General features: G+C 41.7%; 1 protein-coding gene across 1 annotated transcript; it reads left to right on the top strand.

Annotated features, from left to right (window-relative positions):
• Window positions 1-5,593: 5,593 nt before the first annotated feature.
• LOC120838484 lies at window positions 5,594-15,422 on the top strand. Its single transcript, XM_040208424.1, has 5 exons — window positions 5,594-5,645; window positions 9,870-9,968; window positions 12,146-12,171; window positions 13,727-13,834; window positions 15,270-15,422. The coding sequence occupies exons 1-5, from the start codon at window positions 5,594-5,596 to the stop codon at window positions 15,420-15,422; spliced, it is 438 nt and encodes a 145-aa protein (XP_040064358.1).
• Window positions 15,423-17,401: the final 1,979 nt, after the last annotated feature.

Below are 17,401 nucleotides of genomic sequence, written 5' to 3'. Positions count from 1 at the left end.
ACGGATTACTTTAATTACTCGTTATTTTTGAAAGTATGAACATAATACAGAACTGTAGTAATATGAGCAGAACATTCAGTAGCTTAAAGAGCAAGTTTAACTAAATAGAAAACACCAGAAAAAAGGAGAATAGCCGAAAAGAAAACACGATTTTTTGCAGGGCCGGTCACTAGAACAACTAGTAAAAATAGGAAACGAATCACTGTCACCAGGGAAAGTTCCTATTGAATTGCAAACAGCTGTTGTGAGACCATTATATCAAAATGGCAGTAAAAAAATTATAAATTATAGACTCATTTCAATATTGACAGTCATAGCGCAAATTATGGAAAAATTTGTTTTTAACACAATGACATCGCATTGCGAGAAGTTCACTCTAAAAAAAGCTCATGCGTCAGCTTTTTCGCACAACACTCGGAGAGCCAATCACACCAACTTACGGAGGCAGCTCAGCGAATGACGATGCCGAAACATATGTTTAGACCAAAAAACACAGCCTGAGTTGTGACATTAAGCATTGCAAGCGTGACGTTTTGCATTGCTTAATGTCCCAACTCAAACTGCACTTTTTGGACTTAATATATGTTTCGGCATTGTCATTCGCTGAGCTGCCTCCGTAAGTTGCGGTGATTGGCTCTCGGAGTGTTGTGCGGGAAAGCAGACGCACGGGCTTTTTTTAGAGTGTTCTGTTTCATAAATGAGTCTCAGTATGGATTCCGTAAAAATAGAAGCACTCAACTTTTGCTGGAAGATCTTTTAGTTGTCAGGCGCCGCAGCGTTGCATATGCCTCAGCTTCGCAAACATTCGCACAAAGGGTTCGTGGCGACAAAGCGGCGTGCTGTGTCTTGGTCAAGTAAGCGGAGCTCGAAGGCATACGCTGCAGTGCGAGTCAACGGAGCGAGCGCGGGCGGCCAAATAACAGCGCACTCGGCTCCCGCGTCGCGATTGTTGATTCAGAGCTCTGCTTACCAATATGACATGTGCGCGGATGTTCATAAAAGGCTCCTCTCGACTGCACGCGGGTCAAATGAACCAAAAATGAACAGCTAACAGCGCGATAGGAATCGGTAGCAACGGTAGTACACACCCGGGGAACGACGCGCGAAGCGGCGTGTTGCCCGTCGGCACTCCCGTCGAAAAAGGCAAAATAAAGACACAAATACTATAATATATACAAGAAATATCACGCGCCGAAAAAAATAGAAACACTTAGAGGCCATAACAAATACACTGGAATAGATAAGAATAGCTAATTGAATTGAAAAACAGAGGATTAAGAGGAGACAAGCGACAAGGCAACGCGATCTCAAGGCAGAGCGGCCAGGCGAAGGATAATCTCTCCCATAATTCCTCGCGCGCGGGCCGGGGCGCTTGGGGGATTTCGCAAAAAATCGATTCCCGTAGCCGCGAAGTACCTCCGCCAGCCTCCGCCGCGCTAGCTATCCTCTCTCTTCTTCGTCCGTATTCTGAATGTATATGCTCATGTTTTCCGGAAAGCCGTCCTAACGAAAATGTAAAATTTCGCTACGTATTCATGCTTCGGGACACGTATTTTTTACGGGTCCTCGTACACGAATCTGGAATACATGTTGGATCGGACCACGCCTAATACGTCATAGTTGCTGCACAATAGGGCACGCTTGTCTGCAATGAATGGTGCAGGAGGCTTTCGCCTTGCTTTATCCCATTTATGTTGCAAAGTATGAGCAGTTATCTCGCCCCATGATTTAGATGGTCTTTCGACTCTGGCCATTTCTAAGCCTAAAGGGACGCAGTAATTGTCGACATGGCCATTTCTTTCGAATCTTTTTAGATTGACTTGACTCGATCGACGGGGCATTGATCGCGCCAGCATAGCAGACCACGTACCAATCGCCGTGGGAGCCGAAGTACGCGATTTTCATTTTATGAAGAAGGTTTTATGTACAGTTCTTACATGCTGGCCAAACATGATGCCGGTGTGGCGCCCGCCATTCAAGGCTAACTTCTTTTTCAACGTTTCTATAGCTGAACTTTGTCGTCCTCTTTCTCAGTGGGAAGGATATTTTAACGAGGCATGTCTCCACTTCAGACGACCAAGCTTCGAACAATTTGCCAAACACGGGTTTATTCGGTTTTACCTTACCCATTATTTGCACCACGAGCAAAAAAACTGCTTCTCAAGCTCAAATGTATGCCGCGCTGCGTTGCGAAAAACCTGCAGCACGCTTACCTAGGTCCCCCTTCTTCAGAAAGTTTTCTATGAAAGCCACTTTATTTTCGCAACAACCAGTAGGTGACACGAGCTACCACTCTCCAATAAAACACGGAGCTATCGCGCATCCAGCCCTCGTCAAACTTGGCTAGGTACTTGTACGAGCCTAGTCGGGAAGGGTGTTTAATTTCTTGCCACACTTAAACCTAACCGGCTTCGAGTAAACGGGCCCTGGTGCCTGGATGAGTCCTGTCCTGACAGATAGAAATAATTTCGCTCTGGTTGCACCCAGTCATTTTGCCAAATATCTTGTATAGCTCTTATGAGTAGCTGTAGTTGTCTGTATGCCTTCGTCTTTTCAGCAACAACCTGGTAGATTTTCGGAATGCAATGTCGTTGGATGGGAAGCTGACATACTCATCTGGGACTTTTTCAATTCGAGTATACATTTCTAGAGTGGCAATGGATATCTTGAGAGGTATTCCGATGAATTGCTGATTCCTGCTTTGTGTTTTACATCAAACAAATACTGCTGAATTCGGAGTGCAAGGCACTGTATGCGGGCCGGCGGTGATGACCTTGGGTTTTCCAGGCTGCTCACTAGAGGCTTCTGATCAGTCAATACGCGGAAGTTGGATCCCCATAACCAATGTGGAAAATGTTCCATGCCCCATACCGCTGCAAGCAATTATCCCTCGATTTGGGTATAGTGTACACCCGCCGGCAATATGAAGGTGAACGCCAGACAGTCGACCGCTCCGTGCTATCACCGCGATGACGCGGCTACCGTCACGCCTCGCTTTCTTATCGCGATATGAAGGGGAACGCCGAGCCGTCCACGCTCCGAGCTATCAACGCCTGGACGTGGCTGCCACGCTAATCCGAACCGCTTCGCTCGTAGTGCCCGGGAGGGCGCTACGAGCGAAGTGGCTTGGATTAGCCGGTTGCAGCCGCGTCATGGCGCTGATAGCACGGAGCGGTCGACGGCCCGGTGTTCGCCATCATATCGCACACGACTGTACTTGTTATCCTACCGATGAGCATAGAATAATAAATGTTATCTTATTCTTAAAGAATATAAGTGCCTCTGGCGCAGGTGATATAGACCTCTTTCGAAATTGCGTGCCGATTATTCGAAGGTCGGAACCGCTGCACAATGGCGGAACAACTGACATCGTGGAACGTGCCAGTCATTCCATGAGATAGCGAACGTCCGAGCGCCGCCAACGCTAGGAGCCGACGAGCCACTCAAATTGCGGAGAAAGTGCAACGTCACTGCGTTCATCACTTTTTTTCTGTGGATGTGGTTTTTTTTCTATTCCAACCGAACTAGGGGTGTGCGAATAGTGGTTCGAATCGAATAGCGCAGTCATCCCTATCATCAACAGCGCAAAGAGAGCCGGTTGCATCGGCTTTCATTTTCACCGCGAAGGCCATGAATGACGTTGTGCTATTCGATTCGAATCGCTATTCGCACACCCCTAAACCCAACGCATAAAGTGTGCCATGACGTTGCGGTTTTTGTTCCGCCATTGTGCAGGGATCCCACAGCTGCCAACAGAGGGCAGTATTTCGAAAAGGGTCTATAAAACCTCGAGCGTTAAAAGACATCTGTTCGCAAGTGAGCCCACCGCTTACAAACATATGCAATCTAGCCGTTTCTACGGGCGTGTTCTCAGCTCAAAATTAAGCTGACACGCGTAGCTTCTATTCATATGGGTGGCCAGCTTGATCGTTTAAACAACTACAGTCTAATTTCAGTACTTTTAATACTTGCTGAAATAATGGAGCATGTCATAAACAAAACACTTCTCGGATTTCACACCGCGAATAACATAATACCAAATGTGCAATACGGCTTTATTAAAAATAGGTCTACTGAGTAAGCCTTTAGAATAAAAAATAAGAACTTAGAGAAAAACATGTTGATAGTGGGCATATTCCTGTACTTCAAGAAAGCATTTGACAATGTTCATAAAAAGCTACTATTAAGAAAAATTGCTTTCTATGGCATTCGAGGTACCGCATGGTCACTCTTTAAAAGTTACTGAACTTCCAGAACGCAAAAGATGTCTCGACCTCGACGTCTAACCACTATATTTGTTTTTCGAAACCAGCCAATAAGAACTAAGCGTTCTGACGTCATCGTCATCGCAACCCCTGTGCAAGAAGCAGACGAACTTGCCCTCTGCATTCGAAAGTGTAAACGCACCATAAGTCGTAGAAGAGTAGTAAGTTGGGCGAGTTGGTAAACGTTGAACATGGTTAAAATCGCGCACAAAGAGACGAGGACAAACGAGGAACGAACACAGCGCCTGTCTGTGTTCTGTGTTCTGTGTTCCTTCCTCGTTTGTCCTCGTCTCTTTGTGCGCGATTTTAACCATGTTCACCATAAGTCCGGCTGCAGCTGGCCGGCGATACAACGGCATGGAGCTTATCAAACAGCGCGAGAAGTGCATCTTCACGCGCTCGTCGTCTCTGTCCGTTTGTTGCCACCGGCTCAACTAATCACGCACAGAAGAAAGCGCAGGATCGCGGCCCATTCACTGCGCGCGATTTTTTTTTTCGGTAATAGCAGACGCACGAAGGTAACGAGTGGCGTGACGATGCAATTTCGGTGCTGCTTAACAGGCTCCATCGGATTTTACTGCCGCTTGAGGTCGGACTTGACGTGAGGCGAAGTTAGGCCCCTTTTTATTACCATCGATGTCTGGTCAGTGCCTTACAATTTTATTCTTTTTTTTTTTCCTGTGAGATTTTGGCTCCGTCGATCTTATAAATGCGTAGTTTTCAGTGAAATACTTTGTAGCATAAGAGGCACATGATATGAATAGTACCGCTATGACGCAGGTGGTGAACCAAGAGAAACGTAACGAACAATACAAAAGCAGTAGAGTTACAGCAGCTATGTTGCTATGCGAATTTTGCTCCGGGCTGGCTTTCCGAGAAGAAAGAAGCAAACAACGCGAAGAATGCGTAGGTGTACAAAGTTTATTGTACCAACAGTGGCTACGTGCACACAATGTACCGGGGCCTTTTGCTTCTTTTTTTTTTTTTTTAAGGCTTCAACTTTACTTCGGAGGTTATCCCAAGTCAGCGCTACAACAAACGAAATAGCGAAACATGTCCCTGAGTCGTCGAAAGCAACCGGTTTCAACATAGAACTCACACGAAGCGAACAATAGTTAAAAAAAAATATATATATATATATATATAACATGAATACATTATCATGAGTCAAGCAGACCAATACTGTTCGTGGGCATCTGAATCACTTTTCATATAGCGGATCTTTATATAAAGCCAGATCTTACAGGCAGATCTTTATATAACCCGAACTTTAATTTAGTCTTCCCTTGTTTAGAGAATCCTGGTGGCAGTCACTGGAAGTTGTAGAAATGAACATTCCTCGAATATTCGTTAGTGGCCTTTTAGTTTTCTGGATAATTGGTAAGTTTGTTCACTCTTCAACCACCTATGGGAGTACCGAGTTTAGACGTTGTAGAAATATTATCTCAACGGAATCGACATTCGCAACGACTATCTAAATACTTATATACATCTCATGGACGTCGATTGAACATAAAGATGTATACGATTATACAAATAACATTCCTGGGGAAGTCACAACTATTATTATTTTTATGTTATTTATTATTCAATAGTTGCGAGAATACGGGGCTCTTCATGAAATATTCAATAGTTTGATGTGCATGTCGAATGTACTGTCGCGCGTAGTTTACTGAAAACAAAAAAAAAATGCTTAAATACTTAATAGGCGTTTAAAAATGACCACATGGGACCTAGCAACATGATTTATAACGTCAGACATTAAGAGAAAAATAATTTAAGAGGTCATGTTTTACAAAAAGCTTCTAGAAAACGTTGAACTTCTATAACGTGAAAAAAAAATTTAGCTCCCCCCCCAAAAAAAAAAAAGAAAAGAAGGAGAATAGTATTGTTAACAAAAATTGCAGTTTGGTAAGTAAGCGAAAATAAATCTCACGTGACGATAGCGGCTTTGGTGAACCGCATTCATAAACCTATTATTTTTGTAACTAGCATATTAAGTTATTAACTTTCAGGCACGATAATTAAATGTGAAACAATATTTTAAAAAAAGAAGTCGTGATTTGACCCTGAGCTCTTGTTTCGATGTGACTGATTTGGCAAAAAAAGTTAGTTGGAATTGAAGATAAACATTTTATAATAGGCTAATAATGATTACTGTCTTGCTACGCGTACTTTGTAATAAACTTCCGGCGATAAGCTAACGCACTTCTCTTCTAAGGCACTATGGGGTGGGAGAGGTCGTCGCACACAGCAGCCGCGGCGATGTTTCTTGTATACTTTAAAGGCGTGACTAACAAAGGCACTGTTTAGATATGAAATAGCAAAAACAGAGTAAGGAAAAGTGAATGGCCCCGACTGACCTTTGATATGCAGTGCTCAGCTCGCCAAATATTCTCTTTGATCACGATTAGAAATTGCCATTAATGTTACACGTAAGACAGAGTGAATGCAATGCAGAACATAAAAACAAAGGATGATTTATATAAATCCTGGCTTTATTTTAATACATTGAAAAGGAAACAAGCCACATTTAGTACAATCTATCACCACGATTTGTTGCTGTTGCCAGAGAGAAGTAAAATAACCAGCCTCAAAACTGTCCTTTAAGTAACAAAAGCACGCCATGAAGTAAGAGAGAATAATTAAGTAGCTACAGCAAATAATAATTTAGAAACTGCAGAGCAATTATTTAATTACAGAGTCAAAAGCCTTCATTTCAGCGGAAGGTTAGTTGTGTTGGTTACTAGGATACACATAAGCTAAGTAATCGTCCTATCTGACGTTCGCGCGATTGGCCATCAGGGTCGCGAGAATGTCCGCCCTTTTCTAAGAATGTCTAAGACGTATCTTATTTTTGTTTCGGAAACAGTCCGACGCATGAGCTCTTAAAACATTAGACGTGCCAGTAAGATCGATGTTCCAGTGACCTTAGAACACAAGCACGCTATGGATAATACTGTCTAGTAATGATGTCGCTTCAATTTGCGTACGATGAGATTCATCTGCTGTCAAGATCGCGTGGTGCCCGCTACTCTTCTCTTGCTGTTTACGCTTTCACGCCCCTCTCTCTCGTACACACACACACGTACAAGAACATACGGACCTTAAGTGGTCGTTTCGTAATCCTAATTGCACAAAACCATGTTTTGTAGGCAGGGTAGTTCAAACCGCGACGACACCCCAATTTAGACTTCATTGCATACCTGACAGCATGCATTATAAGTGCAGATATAAGCTTGCTCTCCGCTCCCGTGAAACATAAATTAACACTTCAAGGCTAGCTGTCCTACTGAGTACCATGTACTTGGATACGCAATTGGCACATTTACCTTTCAACCTTTCAATTCGGTGACGGGCTGAAAACCACATATTAGCAAGATGTAGCGAAAGGCAAGTAGCACTATCACCTATAGCTTGGTGCAAAACCTTGCGCACTGTAATGCGCGGTCCAAACAAACACTTATTACGTTGCCCTGACCACGACACTTTAAGACTTCTGCGGCCCTCTCTGACGTCACTGCTCTGTTTTACGCGTTCCGTTTCTTTCTTAAGAGTTGAATATTTTTCATTTTTCCGGCGCCTGTATTCCCGGCTCCCGAACTCCGCGCCCCCAGTAGTGCCTGGAACCGAGCGACGTTGCCGATGTCGCCGTGTCGCAGAGCAGACGACGCGCTATTTCCTAGAACGGGGGTCTCCAAACTTTTTGGCTAAGGGGCCGGATGGAGGCTCTGTCTCTGTCTCGAGGGCCGGAAATAGAAGTGGGCAGATGTAGATAAGAAAAATCTAAATAAATAATCCTAGATATCTAAGCATTTAAATATACAATATTTGAAGTTAGAGTAAACATGGAACAAAAAGATTCTAAGGTAAATGAATGCATTCACTTTGTTATGAAATTTAATAATTTAGCTGCTTATGACATCACACAATAATTGGAGCCCAGAAAACATAGCAGCATAAACAAGAGCGCATAGGAACTTTGGCACGTTCACACAGGGCAGAAGACTAGTGAGAACGATAGAAGTTATGCTGACAATATTTAATAGCTACGGCACAGTACACCAAGCACAATATACATCGGGAAGTAAATTAATTTTAACCTACTTAGTTACCCAGATATGGAACAGGAGACTAGGGTGTGGATTCTTCTAATGACTATGTCCAATTACTAATATGACCAGAGGACACGCCTTACGGTAGTCAGTTTTCTCTCGTTTTTTTTCAGGTAACTTCGTTCACGCGGTTGGTGCGCGCCGCGGCGCCGTTTTACACGCGTTTATTTTTTCGCCAGTAGCAGTGGGCGTGCTAGAAGCGGGCCGTGGGCCGGGCTCCATTGGGAGGACTGCAGCCAGCCACGGGCCGGTCGTAAGACCTCCGCGGCCGGGGTTTGGAGACCCCTGCTTTAGAAAGAGGAGCGGTCGCAATACACATGTGGCAAAAGTACCTGTGTCGCGCTGACTATTATTTGCCTCTTTCACCCGTAGTCTAAGTACGTTCGCGTTTTCGGGATGGCCGTTCGAATCTAAACGTAAACTTTGCTCCGTTTACTTGCGCCAGAACATAGTTCTTTTTTCCTGTTGTGGCAATTAAGCGTTGTATGTATCGGCTTAGATTTCGCCAACGTTACTAGAACCACTCAGTTGGGAAACTGTCATAGAGATTGCTCTGAAGAAGCGGTCCCGATCTGTCCTCCGGAACCGAGCTAATGGCGAACACAACGCCGCCATTTCTACTGCAGCGGCCACTCGAGGCCGCTGCACGTTACTTCTATTTAGGCCTTAATCGGCCATTCTGGCGCCGAAACAGATACAGCGGAAGAGGGTACAGGGGTGCCACACCCGTCTCCCCAGCGGACGCGCCGCGAATTACTACCGAAGTTAAAATGCACCTAGGTCGGGACGCGCTACCTGAAGGCACCGCTGAGGAATGGTTGTATAAAAACAATATCAATTGTTCCGCAAAACCTTGCAAACTAAAGATTATAAAAACATCACGCGCCCTTCATTTTGTACTTAATTCCAAAACATTTTATACAAAAAGAGTCTTTTCCATTTGTTTTTACACAAAAACATGCTTTCTGAAAGCTCAATGTGACCACAGTTCAGACAAATGATAAATAGTGGCGCTGTTGTCGTATTTAGCTCGGTCTCAGTGGACGCAAGCGGCCCAGGTTTCGACGGCGAGTTTCCCAACTGAGTGTTTTAGTAACGTTGAATTTCGCTTAAGATGGACGAATCATATACAAACAGCAAAGGTTTAGATGACAGCTTTTATTAAGTATTCAGTTCACCATGCTTTGTCTACCATATTCAGCCTTCATAAGCATACAAAAAATTATGAACTTGTGAGCAAAAGCTGTGATTCAACTGGCGCGAAAACATTTTTTTTAGCCAATATCACGTGTAATTTTGTGTATTTTGGCAAAATTTCATTTCGATTTGGTCTGCTACTTGACCTCGGGTGATGGCAATGCCTTCTGTCACCTAAACCTTATTTGCTATCGTTCTGTGCATAAGGTGTTTTATATTTCGTCTTATGGTATTCCCCTTTTAGTTATTCATTAGATCAATACAATTGTGACTAAATAAATACATCTTTTAGAGACGTGTTCCTGCACACTGATTCTCCTGTCAACCGCAACCACACTCTTACTCCTGCCGATTCTTCGTCAGCTGATCAGCCAGCCAGGGGCTGTAGCAGGTGAGTTTACTTACAAACTGTTCACAATTGAGAGGGCAGGGCTCAAGAATGTACATATAGCCACCCAGCAGCATCCTGGTGACCAGGTGTGACTTTTTTTATTTACACCAATACATTAGGCTAGCACAAAAAGCTTGGACCCTTTGGCGTATGCCATCACAGTATGTCAAAGGTCCCTAGCATCTCAAGTTGGCTCGTGTTATTCTCAAAGTTGCAATGGAAACGAATATTCCCCCCCCCCGCCCCCCGCGTAGTAAAGGTCAAGGCTGACAAGAAATGGCACACAGAGAAATTAGACAAAATATTATATTATTGATGCAGGCAAGCTAGTGTAGTGTGATACAAAAATATAAATGAATTAACCCTATGTATTTATGTTGTGGTGTCCACTGTCCCCACGTATTGGAGTTAGTGTGCATAGAAATAAGTCTCTGTCCAAAATAGGAAACTATTCACAGTTAATAGCTCTCTATATTCAGTCAAAACGTACAAAATCCTGCACATTTGGTTCGCAAGGTGCTCAATGAATTTTGAAATCCGGACTACTAAACCAAAGCGCTTTTTACAATGTTTTGATTTAAAACTATTGTTCTTTGTTATGCAACAAACTTAGTTCTTCCTCGCACCTCATTGAGAAAAGTCTGCTACTGGATGTTACTCCGCGCGGGGTAGCATCTAGTCGTACATGTTTCTCCATGCGGAATAGCTTGTGGTAGATTGATCACAAACAATAATTGCAGATGGAAGACCTTGCAGTTTTAAAGTTATGGAGGTCTATGATGATTATGAGTCTTTTTTTTACTCAACGTAGCTTGGGGCTGAAATCACTGTCTGGTTGAGATTTTTCATTTTAAAACGTAATGCTCCGTTCCCGCATTTTTAGCTCCCCCCCATCGGTTTTCATATTTTCATAATCCAGCAGATTGTTATCATTGTGAGTCGCAAACGTGACGGGAAGTTTGTAATTTTTAAGAGCACAAAATATGGAATATAAAATGTAAAAAGTAGGTATGTTCTTAACTTGTGATTCTCAAGGCGAAACCATCGTTCTCAGTCAACAAGCAGAGAAGATCATCCGTTGCAATATAAAACGTAATAATTCGAAGTTGATTTCAGAGCTTCGAGAATGTCAGTGGATACAGCCCGCGAAACATTCATTTCTCGTATACGCTTTTTATATAACTGTGAGCAAGCAGCCCGTTTCCATTCACGTTTTTGGTTATTCAGGAATGCATAGTGTTGACTCCACACTAGCATGGCTTTATCATGGAAGCGAGAGTTTGTAGTAAGCAACTCTCGCAAATTTAATTCCAATGGAAATGTGAATAACCCCTAAATGCGTCGGAAAGCGAGATTCGTGGCTTAGGCTCGTATGGCAGTAAATTAGTTATATCGTTCGCCGCTTCTGCGAAATGCCAAGCGCTTATAGTATAGCTCTAAGGTGTTTCTTTGAGAAAGAATGCCATGACACATAATTGCAATTTTGTAAAGTTTCGTTTCTAATAGTTTACAAGCTTTCACACTTAGTAGGAACATGTTTTCGGTTAGTTACATAACTTGATACCTTTTGTATCCACCCATTGAAAGAAGTTGCCAAATGTTTTGAATGAGGGAAATGATCAGAGTAGAACACGATATGGAGATTTGCCAATCGCAAAATGCTTAAAGTAAAATAAATAAAATATCGGCCTTCTAATTTTTCTTTTTACGATTTGTCGAGAAGAGCATTATTTAAAGTAGGACCACACTACATTTAAAAGTAAATGTAAAATTTAGGAGCAGTTCTATATAAGGCATTGGAAAGACATAGCGAAGCCTTTTTTTATAAAATGCATTAAGTTGATGTAGTTGGTGAAAGTTGTTCGCGTCCTTAGGTTTGTAAGCAATCTGAATTATTTTCAATATAAGATAGTTTATTAATAATAAAAGTTCAAAACAATATTGATGTTTTATTTTGCCTCAGGCCGTTTTTTGCAGGTTTGAAGCTTTTTTATTTGTGAAGGCCTAATGTTTTGCTTCATTTGAGACATTCTCTTAGCCGTCCATGGTAAGCTAGCAAAAAAATAAATAAATAAATAAATAAATAAAGAAAATATAATTCGTTAAAGAAAATATATTTGAAACTCTCCCTTAAATATAAATCACCACTTACGAAGTTCATATCACAATCTCGACAGGTTTAAGCAGATGTTCAAGAGTTTGGGTAAGTTTAAACTCTTCCTATTCCGCTAAGATATCACAATCGCGGAAAGAAATGCTAATACAGGAACCTGAACTAGGAAAATAATTTTGATATTTTTTACGACACGGTATGCATATAGGTAATTGAAACGGGTTTAACATTTTATTCAAATTTAAAAGCACCTCAATTAGAAACAGGAAAAATAAAAAGAATGACTAGAGGTCTTCCAATTTTTCCGTTAAGGGGTACTCCGTCAATTTTCTGAATTATCGGCCTTTATCCTTTCCGGTATGTTATTTTGTAGCACGAAATTCAGCATAGTTATTGTGAAATCAGGAAATAAAAATGATGTCAAAACGAACATTAAAATATACCCGCGCTTTTCAATGCCGTGACGTCCCTAGGCAGGCAGGATTGCATGGTGAGCAAGTAGTTTAATAAACAGTCTGCCGGCTATTTGTTTCGCTCTGCTGCGCGGGTGCTGTAACAAGCTTTCAAAGCCTTCACATGAAACTATGAAAGTGCATGTAATCAGTCGGGAACAAATTCTAAAGTACCAAGAGTGAGCAGCTGTATGCCGCTCGTGTCACTTTTTTATTCGTCAGTATAGAAACCTTTAGTTAAAAAAGAAATGTGCTGCCCGAAATTCTAAATTCAGTAGCTCTGCAGTAAAAAAAAGTTTTTCTTTATATTTTGGCTGCTATTTCAGCGATGTTTCTTGGTCTGCTTTGCCAATCTGGATCCAAATCGGGGACCATGTTGAAAACGCCGGAATGCCCCTTTAAGGAACCTAATAAACGCTAGCTGTACATGACACCCAAACATACTATTTAAACGCCGTTTGTCATGTAGTGTATTGGTGACTTTTAAAGCAATAGCTTTATATGGGAACCCACCACGTCCTTTCTTGGTCGTGTGGTTTTGAAAGAAAGACGTCACAATACCACGCTACGTAATGACATCACATGGCACCACAATTTAAGACTCATTCCAAGTTCACCGCTAAATTTGGAGGGGCAACTAGAATTGTGTAGTCTCACGTGACGTCGTGGTGTGACGTGACGTGTCAATGTCACTGGACGTCACGGTGTTACGTGACATCTTAGTTCCACGGTACGTGACGTTGCGATTACCCTTCTAAATTAAACGGACAAATTGTTGACACGTTGTCAACAGTTCCCATCAAAAGCCTCAAGTCCTGTTATAACTTCACTGTATTTGAGGGTATGTCTAAGCCAGGCGAGTTTTTTTTCTCAAACATTCGCACTAAATTACATAATGATCTTGATTGCTCAGGATCGTATAATCAGCTGCCAAGACCTGAAAATGTTAATAGTATCAGTTAAAGCCAACCAACACACACATAACTGTTTAATGCTTGTACCTTCGCTAGATGTGAAGACTAATACTTGCAGACGTATTTCAGAGCACAGCGTTCAGGTTTAACTAAATGTGACGAGAATAAACGAGGGGACAAGAAAGTTTCACCATGCTTGCAACTTGCTGAGAACGAAATGCATGATTCGCTATCTGGGCATGTCTATCGGATCTGATACTTCCCTTCGCGTATTTACAGACTGTACCTTTCTTCTCCTGTTACTACGTTTGCCAACGTGGATCTCTGCTTCAGTTTTCTCTTCCGGTTCTAAGCCTGGAAAAAAAGCCGGATGGAACGCACTGCAAGGTACACACAATGCAAACGTTAATAAAAGGTTAAATGTATTCGCTACATAGTAAAATATGTTGTGGGCACTTTGTTTTGGAATGAATAGGGGAGTCAATGAAGTCTACCACAGGACTGAGAAAGCTCAACCAACGGCATAATGCAGTGATTGCATCGCATCTCTTTTGATCCTGTCTTAAGTATCGTCACGACAGTTGTGTTTGTGCAAATAAAAAAATTGCGCCGCGAAATGGCACGATGACCATTTTCGTAAGAGGATGCTTCGGCATATTTTGGCTACTATGAGAATTTCAAAACGACTTACATAGTTATGCATGCATTATACATAGCAGAAAGTGTCCCCCCCTCCCCCCACCCTCCCCCCCCCCCCCCAAAAAAAAGAGACTTGTTTGTCACCACCAAAAAAACAAAAGAACTACGTTTTGCAGACCGATCAGTCTACACCCAATTGTTGCACCTAGCAGTGCGGAGAAATGCCGAGGTTACAGAACTAACCGTTATTTTATTAGAAAGTTGCACACGATTTTTCGGAAATTTCAATGGAAGAGAAGTACACGTTCTTGATAGCTTGCGCATTTCAGTCCCATGTTTTTTCGAGTTTGTGAATAAAAAATATTGAATTTTTTCGATACCATTTTTTAGTAGAGCGAATAATTGGTTATTTAAGCAAGAGAGCTGGTGTAGTTGAATTAATAATACTATTGCACTTAATATCAAAGGGCGCGAAATAAAAATAAAGGCCTTCTAAGAGTACGAGACAATGCATAACAATATTGTATCTCTCGCGAATTCACTTGTACATGGTGACAAATTTCCAAAGTAACGTTAAAAAGCTATAAAAAAGCCTTAATTTCTTCAAAAATGCTACGAATAATTGCTCCTAGGTGAGATATTTTATTATCTGTTTGCCAACAGTTTTTTACATGGCTGAAGCTCTGTGTTAATTAGTTGTTTTTTTTTTTGGCCAAGACTTACACTAACATTCAAATATATTTACCATATTTAAGTTCATTAACAACTTTCGATGCTAATAGAACTCAAATCGATGTTACAAGAATGTTCGAAAATGAATAAAAATTAGATTAGATATAATACAAAACTTTTAGATATCGAAAATAGCGAAAACATGTGACACAATGGCGGCGTAAAAATATTGTAGGAAAAGACAACAAAAAAGTAGCTAAATTTCGTCTTCAAAGAAACTGCTTTCTATTAAAAAGTAAAGTTTTCTCAATGGTCAAACACAGTTTACCATTTTCGTAGCTCCTGAAATTACCTGTCTTTTATACATGTCTTTTTGCATGTTTTTTTTTGTACATAGAAACCACTTAGGTCACTATAATATTTAAAACATAAAATCCTACAAACCGTGGGAGATTAGGTTTTTTCTTTCACCTGTTCACAAAAATATTTGTTTTTATATATACTTTTGCAGCGGTTTGCGGTTTTCTCTGGAACCTGTCGGCGAGGAAGATGCGTCACATCTAGTGGCGCTGGAAGTGAAGGATCATTTGATTCAGAAGATTATTTGGATAAAACGAATGAAAACAGCAGTGCCGACGCGGCGCCGACCCGTAAACAAAAATAATTAAAAAATAAACCCTACGAATCTGCAATGGACGCTGGTTCTGCGTGGAGGCAATCAAATTGAATATTAAATAATCAAAAGTCTATTGTGGTTTATTATTGGCATGTGAATGCTTGACCGCTCTATCCTAAAGCTTGACCATCTGGAAGCAAAGGACAAGAAAATTGTTTCATTTCCATTTCATTTAATTTATTATCCCTTAAAGGCCCCGCCAGGGGCATTACATAAGGGGGGGGGGGGCAACACAAAGAAGCACACAAGTAGAACTTTTATACAATAAAAACAAAAACAAAACATAGAAACAAGATGTGGCTGAGCACTGGCCATAGGTAGGAGCATCGCACTGATTACATATTAAATATAGACGATACAGCATGTCTGAAGAGGTCGGGGTCACAGATGAGCACTACATGGTCCCGTAGATTGTTCCACTCTATTATGGCAAGAGGAAGAAATGAGCTGTTCAAGGTGACAGTGGAACCATGGGTGCGACGTACACTAAGGGAGTTAAAAAGTCGTCGGGATGAACGATGCGGTTCTAACAGTAGAGACTGTCTGAGTAGAAAGTGGTAATAAAAAATCTTCTGGAAAAGACAGATGCGTGATATTCTTCGGCGAGAAATGAGAGTGGGGAGGCATAAGGAAGCCTTCATGGCCGACTCACTGGCGGTGCGTTCGTAATTAGAAAAAATGAATCGGGCAGCACGATTGTGAATAGATTCTAAGGTGTTAGTGAGGTAAATCTGGTGTGGGGACCAAATGGCAGCAGCATACTCAATCTTCGGACGCACAAAAGTTTCGTAGGCCAGCTGGCGCAAAGCTGGAGGGGCTGAGTGCAGACAGCGTCGAATGTAACCAAGCGTTCTGGAAGCTGCGGCGTGTATGGAGTCAATATGGAGGGTCCAAGACATACGGGAAGAAAAATGAACGCCAAGGTATTTGTACGATTGAACACACTCAATTGTTGATGAGCCTAGAGAATATTTGAAAAGAGATGGGGAATGTTTTCGAGAAAAACAGACAAACATACATTTAGAGTGGTTTAGTAACATTAGTCATTGATCACACCATTTGGTTATATTATTATTGACACAATCATCAGCAAATAAACGTATGTTAGAGGTGATAGAATTTGGAAGGTCGTTAATAAAGATCAAGAAAAGAAGCGGACCTAGGACACTGCCTTGTGGGACCCCAGACAAAACATCGGTAAGGTTTGATTCTAAAGTGTTGACGACTTTATATTGGACTCTGGATGAGAGAGAGCTGCGAATCCAAGATACGATTAAGGGATGAATATTGAGTCGCGATAGTTTTGCGAGTAGGCGTAGGTGAAAACCCCGATCGAAAGCTTTGGAAAAGTCTATGAAGATGGCATCCGTTTGAAAGAGCGATTCAAGGTTAGTGTGCAGGTCGTGAGGAAATTCAAAAAGTTGGGTGTCGCAGGAATAACCCTGGCGAAAACCATGCTGGTTTTGGAAAAAAAAAGTTATTACAGGTGAGGTGATTCATGACGTTAGAGAGGACGATATGCTCTGAAAGCTTCGATGTAATGCATGTGAGCGATATGGGATGATAGTTATCAGGAAGGGATCGATCACCGCTTTTGAAGACAGGAATGACCCGACCAATCTTCCAGTCCGTTGGAACGCAGCCGTCTGACAATGACTGGTTAAAAATTAGCTGAAGAAATAAACAGGAGATGTCTCTCGTGTTCTTCAGTATTTTTGAGCAAATTGTATCAGGTCCCGAATTGTAAATTGTGTCAGGTTTATTATGCTTCAGACATTTTATTAATTCGTATAATCTATGATTAGAATCACCGTCCCCAGAACATTGCACTGATCAACTGTCTAGTTGAACTTTCAAGTGTTATTTCTATTTTATGTAATATATACCGTTAAATATACAGTTTTTATTCTTCTAGTCGCAGGAAGCGATAGTTGTTGCCAGTTCGATTTCTTTTTTTACTGTTGGGT

Source organism: Ixodes scapularis, unplaced genomic scaffold, assembly GCF_016920785.2.
Source record: "Ixodes scapularis isolate PalLabHiFi unplaced genomic scaffold, ASM1692078v2 PGA_scaffold1__304_contigs__length_218370807, whole genome shotgun sequence".
NCBI classification, from domain to species: Eukaryota; Metazoa; Arthropoda; class Arachnida; order Ixodida; family Ixodidae; genus Ixodes; species Ixodes scapularis.
The sequence above is the reverse complement of the archived record's forward strand: the minus strand, read 5'-3'. Positions and strand labels throughout refer to the sequence as shown.

Excerpts from the sequence above, each read along its gene's own strand:
- LOC120838484 (XM_040208424.1), top strand. The coding sequence starts at position 5,594 with ATGAACATTCCTCGAATATTCGTTAGTGGCCTTTTAGTTTTCTGGATA. Across the intron at positions 5,646-9,869 it reads TTTAGTTTTCTGGATAATTG|AGACGTGTTCCTGCACACTG; the intron begins GTAAGTTTGTTC and ends TACATCTTTTAG. Across the intron at positions 12,172-13,726 it reads GCAGATGTTCAAGAGTTTGG|ACTGTACCTTTCTTCTCCTG; the intron begins GTAAGTTTAAAC and ends GCGTATTTACAG.